Below are 6,954 nucleotides of genomic sequence, written 5' to 3' on the forward strand. Positions count from 1 at the left end.
CCACCTCTTTAGAGGATATCGCACAACCATAATTCTTTCAAAAAAATGACTGACCCAGTGGCAACTATTGCTAGTCCTAGCTTTTCTTCCAAAAATATAATCTAGCTCAGCAAATATTGTTTTCAGCTTGGAAATTTTCTATCAGATCTCTTTCTAGGCTCCCTGTGATCCAGATATTAGAACTTCTACATTTCCACCGTTAACCAGAGAGATATGCTAAGAGTGCCTCTGAATGTAGACAGAATGTCTTTTACTTTCCACCAGGTGAGTGTAAACCTTACCTTTTCTCTGCCACCTCCCTTTGTCTCTTTCTTTTTCTCTCTCATAAACAAATGCATACACATGGAGGCCAAGATGAGTAAAAAAAAGCCTATAGGATATCTAATATCATGCCATATTTTAGCACCTCTTTAAAAAAAAGAATAAAATAATATATAATGTTTATCAAAGGAACCAAGCACAAAGGCACTTCAGCATTCTAAATGCTCAGGTCTTCCATACGACTGAACACTGGCAAATATAGTTTTTACACTGCCTTTCTTACTTATCAATTCTGCTGCCCTTTTGAAGCCCGGATTGATTGTTCACTAAATCTCTCTTTCCTCATTGGTTCTTCTTGGGTAAACTCCACCTTCAGCAAATAAGGGGCTCCTGTACTCTTAAAACAATCTACTTTACAATGCTACATCAGATTATAGAAGAATGCTTGGAAAGACAACAAAAGTCCTTATGTTGATTATACAGAGGGACATCCTTACTGTGCTCCACTTGATTAATACCAGGAAAAAGAGTAATTAAAGATGTTGAAAGCCAATGTTCTCTTATCCAATCCTAAATATTGGGTGCTAAGAAGACTGCATTTGGATAGAACAATAAAAATTGTTTCTATCCTGCCCTCCATATACAATGAACTACATATAATACATTTATTCTTAATCAAGATTGCCTTGGAAATTTTAGTCTAATATGCTGTCTGAATCTCACAAATAGAATTACTTATCTGTCTGCAAATAGTAACAGACACAATAGGCTTATCCCTTGGGCTCTTATAAATTCAGTCCAAGTATCACAGTTATCTAGAAAGATTTACCTTGACATTACCAACAGATGCTATACATAGAGGCACCCAAGAGAATCCCAAGACTTACTCAGGTTTCCAGCACATGTCTTAGGCAGGAATCTAGAAGACCATTCTCAGGGTAATACTGTACAAACAACCTTCCTGAGTCCCAGCTGCTCACTAGCCTTTGACTCTATGGAAGACCATGGGCTTTCATAAGTTGTATGTCACTTCATCAAGTGACTCCTAAGTAGCCCCACCAAGTTTGCTCCTTAATGTAGCCAAGCCTCCTATACATCACTGTTGTGTTTTCTTCCTCTTCAGCTGATGTTTTTCAGCTGCTGAAAGGGAAAGAGAGAAGACTGGTCTGGACCAATATCTTCTACATCCAGGGCCAGGAGAAGGATTAGATTCTGACTTGATATCAATGCCAGATATAATAAAGTCTTTTTTGGGGGTATTGTATTGCTTTTGGGAAGATTTCTCCTGCTCCTGTTCCTCAATTATGAAAGATCTGTAGAGCAAACATCAAGTACATGCTGCACCCATTGGTTGTCCATCCTTGATCAAAGCAATATTCTTTTCCCCATCCCAGGCTGCAGAAAACTGGATTAAAAAGTGGAGAGAATTTTAGATGAAGATCTTCTAAAGCAATGTTTCATACAAAATGGCATTTGCTCTAGATACTGTATCTGGTAGCAATAAAGGAATTCAAATAATATCATGCCAATAATTTCTTCAACATACTTGAATCATCAAAAAAGTCCCTGTTGGCTCATTTGCTGACCTAACTGCAAATTTGGGCATACTACTTGATAGTTATCAAAAGCCCTGTATTTTCTGATTTTAAAAAATATTTTTTTAAAAACAATATTTATTTATATTTCACACTTCTTCCTCATGGCCAGCATATCTCTGGGGGAAAGAAGGAAAGGGAAAGGGAAAGAGAGAGGGAAATGAAAGGAAAGGGCAAAGGGGAAAGGAAAGAAGGGGAGGAGAGAAGAGGAGAGGAAAGGAGCAGATAGATTTGTGTTGCCTACTAGAGAACAGAGGGAGGGAGGGAAGGAAGGAAGGAAGGAAGGAAGGAGCAAGCTTTGGATAACACTGATGAACTTAAAAAGCCACAGACAGAGATCTGTGGAATAGGGTAACAAACAGTGCAATCTGGGGATCCAGTGGTAGAAAGGAAGACAGATTTCTGGGGTGTATTTGTGGTGTAATAAGGGCAAGGGAAGAAAAGCCTGAGGAAGGAGAAGTCCAGAACATACATTCCTGATAGAGCTTAAAGCACCTCTTCTCAATGTAAAATTATTTAAGAATGTTCATTGTTCAATTGTTTAAGTAAATTCTTTTATATTTAGCTGGCGTGATGTTGCTTTTCTTTCTTTTCTCTCTAGACTATTCATCTCTGGCTCGCAAGCCGACTGATTTTCTTTGTTGTATCACTGGCTTTGAAAGAGATTATAGTAATGCCATTTTATAAAACTTTGCCTTGTGATGTGAATTATGTAAGTGATACTTCCAAAATGTATATGCAAGTTGACTGCAGTGACCGTAAACTCATACAGTTTCCAAAAGACATTCCTACCAATGTTACCAATCTGACACTTGCTGTTAATCATATTCCAAAGATTTCAAAAAGCCACTTTAAGGACTTAAAAAAGCTTCTAGAAATTGATTTCAAATGCAACTGTGTACCAGTCAGGTTGGGACCTAAAGATCACGTTTGCACCCAGGGTCTGAAAATCCAAGCTCACGCTTTCTCCAAACTCTCCAGCTTAAAATCACTCTATTTAGATGGCAACCAGCTCTCAGCAATCCCTCAACATCTCCCACCTAACCTACGTCTTCTGAGTCTTGAAGCTAATTCCATTTTTTCTATCAAGAAAGAAAATTTGTCAGGACTTCAAAGCCTAGAAGTACTCTATCTAGGGCAGAATTGTTATTACCGCAACCCCTGCAATATATCTTTTGAAATTAATGAAGCAGCCTTTCAGCCTCTCACAAGTTTAAAAGTGTTGTCTTTGAAAGCCAACAATTTATCAAGGGTCCCACAAAACCTACCATCAAACTTAAAAGAACTCTATCTTTACAATAACGCAATTCGAACTATCACTGAGCATGATTTGTCCTCTCTGAATAATTTGGAAGTACTTGATTTAAGTGGAAACTGTCCTCGTTGTCACAATGCACGATATCATTGTGTTGAGTGCCCAGGACAGGCAAGCATTTTTATCAATCCCAGAGCCTTTGACTCATTAAATCATTTAAAGGTACTGAAGCTGCACAGCACCTCCCTTCAACGAGTGGACTACCATTGGTTTATAAATACTAGGAACCTTCAAGTACTTGATCTTTCACAAAATTATTTGGCTGAAGAAATTCAGCAAGCCCATTTTCTACAGTTTCTTCCTAATCTTGTGGAACTTGACTTATCTTTCAATTATGAACTGGGATCATACCCATTACATTTTATTCTCCCTGAAACATTTTCCACCCTTTCCAATCTTCAGTCCTTAAGAATAAGAGGATTTATTTTCAAAGAACTAAATCAACAGACTATACACAATTTAATTCCTCTTAAAAAACTTAATGTCTTAGATTTCGGAACTAATTTTATCAGGAATGTTGACATTGCTATGTTTAAAGAATTCCAGAGTCTTAGAACAATAATTCTTTCTTTTAATAAAATATCTCTTTTTTCATATGAGCCAAATAGCAGGCTTTACTCTGTTCTCAACTCATCAGATGATCAGTATAATGGCAATGTATTGATAGATACACAGTATTTCAGATATGATGAATATGGTCAAAGTTGCAGATCTAAAGATACAGAGGATATTCATTTTTTGCCTTTTATCAATGAGATTGCATGCAGCAACTATGGAAAAACACTTGATTTAAGCAGAAACAATATTTTTTTTATCAATTCTTCTGATTTCCAGCAACTTTCAGACCTTAAATGCCTTAACATCTCCAATAATGCTATGAGCCAAGCTTTGAAGGGAACTGAATTTGCTCATCTGTCCAGTTTGAAATGTTTGGATTTATCTAATAATCGGATTGATTTGCTACATGTGAATGCTTTTCAACAGCTGAAAGAACTGGAAGTTCTAAACCTTAGTGATAATAGCTATTATTTTAAGGCGGAAGGTGTCACACTTATGTTGGGCTTTACCAAATGCCTGGTTAATCTGAAAATACTGATTATGAATGGCAATGAGATTTCTGTATCCACTGATAAAGGGATGGCAAGTGATTCCATCAAAACATTAGAATTTAGACGGAATCGCTTAGATATTTTATGGAAGGATGGAACTAATGAATACTTGGCATTCTTCAAGAATTTGACAGCCCTGGAAAGTCTTGACATTTCTGAAAACTTTCTGACTTTGTTACCTCATGATGTATTCTACAATCTGCCTCCAAAACTGAAAGTGTTAAAGCTGGCCAGTAATCTATTGAAGACTTTTAACTGGGGGTGTCTTCCAGCACTAAAGAATTTGGAAGTCTTAGATCTTAGCAACAATCAGCTGACTACAGTCCCCCATGAACTGTCCAACTGTACTAAGACTCTTCAGACATTCATAGTGCAAAACAACAAGATCAGAAAGCTGACAGATAATTTTCTCAAAGATGCTTTCTTCCTGAGGCATTTAGATCTTAGTTTTAATAAGATCAAAACAATCAGGAACTCTAGCTTCCCCAAAAATGTTATTAGCAAACTAACAACATTACTCTTAAACGATAATTCTTTCAAATGTAATTGTGATATTGTGTGGCTTGTCCACTGGATCAATGACACAAAAGTAAAAATCCCTTTCCTAGCAACACATGTGACTTGTGCAGGGCCAAGTGTATGGAAAGCTAAAAGTTTGATTTTATTAGATTTGCATACGTGTGAATCAGATTTCTCTCAGATCCTCTATTTATTGTCAGCTTCATTTATCATATTTCTCATGATAGTTCCAGTTATAAGCCACCTATATTTTTGGGATGTCTGGTATATTTATCATTTCTGCACTGCCAAATTAAAGGGATATAAACGTCTCTTTTCATCTGAAGTTAAATATGATGCTTTTGTGGCTTACGATAATAAAGATGCATCTGTAACAGAATGGATCCTGAAAGAACTAATTGAGAAACTCGAAGATCAGAAAGAAAAAAAATTCAATATATGTTTAGAAGAAAGAGACTGGCTACCAGGTCACCCATTTATAGAAAACCTTAATGACAGCATACAAATGAGTAGAAAAACAATATTTGTGCTGACAAACAGCTATATTGCAAGTGGCAACTTCAGAACAGCCTTTTATATGGCACATCAGCGTCTTGTGGATGAAAAAGTAGATGTAATTATCCTGATAATTCTTGAGAAGCTTCTGCAAATGTCAAAGTGTCTCCGTCTCCGGAAGACCTTGTGTAGTAGATCTTGTCTTGAATGGCCAACCAATCCTCAGTCTCAGGCTTATTTCTGGCATTGTCTTAGAAACTCCCTAGCAGTAAATAATGAGTTTAGGTATAACAAGCTTTTCAAGGAAATGGTATAATGCTCAGTTGCATTCTCAGAAAATGTTTTGGAAATCATAGCAGATGCATGGGATGAGGCTGAATCTCAAACTCTACATTGAGAAGGTTTTAAAGCATCAGTAAAATCAAACAAAAGCACCTCATCAACCACAACATGCTCCTTCTGAAGCAGGGAAACTTTTGGTTATCTGAGGAAAGGTGCCCAGGAAGTTTAGTTCAATAGCTCAATTTTCCATTTCATAATTATTGAGATGTAGGAAACCTATGCAGATTTTTATGAATTCCCTCAATCTAAGCAGGAAAAGTGAAACAGATAAAACATTCCAATTACAAATTTTCACAGCAAGAATTTATGAGTTTTCCTATGTAAGCATATTGATTTTCCAAAATTTGATACAATTTAGAAAGAAAAAATAAAAATAAATACAATCTTTAGCATGAACTACAATTATATTTGAAAAACAGATATTTTGAACCAGTTGGCTACTTATTTATATGATGAGGGGAAAAAGCTTTAAATTACCTAGTGATACAATAACAATATGGGAATTGTAACATAATGGGGATATGGAGATCAGTTAAGTCCAATCTAGTTTCTATTTGTACTATTAGGGCAATATCCTATTTCAGAAGTCAAACATGTATCTCAACACTGCTGAGTGTGACACAAGTCAGATTAAAATGCAATTGGAAATAGTTAACAAAATAAAATAAAATAAAATGCAATAAAGCATAAGAAGTTGCATTTTGAAATTAAATAATAATATAGTTAACAACTACCATGAAAGTCTTAGCTCACGACTCAAAAGGAGTTCTGCACAGATTCACTGCCTTGGCTAGTTGCAACAACTAAGATTGCTTGGTGCTGCAATGGTGTGAACTGAGAAGGACCATCAACGATAGGAATTTATCTTCAGTTTGTGCTGCAAAGAACCTTGCTGATGCAATTAAACTGAGGTATCAAGCTTGTGCCTTTTCCCCAGGTCAGCAGGCAGGCAGCCTTGCACTGGTTGCCCTTCTATTCTAGACCTCAGGCTTCCAGACCATGAGTTCTAGTCCAGCCATAGGTCAGCTGGCTAGCCTTGAGGCCAGTCACTTTTTCTCAGCCCAAGGAAGAAGGCAATGGCAAACCACGTCTGAAAAACCTTGCAAAGAAAACTGCAGTAACTTGTCCAGACAGTCTCTGAGAATTGGACATGACTGAATGGAAGGAAAAAGGATGGAATGCATTCAGAAATGGAAAGAAGGGGGGAAATGAAAGAAAATTGGTGATCTAAATGCTTTTTGTATAATGCTTCTTTTTTAAAAAAATTATTTCATTACAGTATCAAATTCCAAAACTGAAGGAATGTAAACACTTACAA

At 36.5% G+C, this 6,954-nt stretch overlaps 1 protein-coding gene across 1 annotated transcript; it reads left to right on the forward strand.

Annotated features, from left to right (window-relative positions):
* The first annotated feature begins 243 nt into the window (after positions 1 to 243).
* Positions 244 to 5,610, forward strand: TLR7 (toll like receptor 7). The gene is made up of 2 exons (XM_015831577.2): positions 244 to 264; positions 2,458 to 5,610. The coding sequence occupies exons 1-2, from the start codon at positions 244 to 246 to the stop codon at positions 5,608 to 5,610; spliced, it is 3,174 nt and encodes a 1,057-aa protein (XP_015687063.2).
* Positions 5,611 to 6,954: the final 1,344 nt, after the last annotated feature.

The sequence above is a fragment of the Protobothrops mucrosquamatus genome, unplaced genomic scaffold (genome assembly GCF_001527695.2).
Source record: "Protobothrops mucrosquamatus isolate PMUCROS unplaced genomic scaffold, P.Mucros_1.0 scaffold_262, whole genome shotgun sequence".
In the NCBI taxonomy this organism is placed as follows: Eukaryota; Metazoa; Chordata; class Lepidosauria; order Squamata; family Viperidae; genus Protobothrops; species Protobothrops mucrosquamatus.

Coding starts and splice junctions, on each gene's coding strand:
- TLR7 (XM_015831577.2), top strand. CDS start 244: ATGTCTTTTACTTTCCACCAG. Junction 265..2,457: donor TGTCTTTTACTTTCCACCAG/GTGAGTGTAAAC, acceptor TTTTCTCTCTAG/ACTATTCATCTCTGGCTCGC.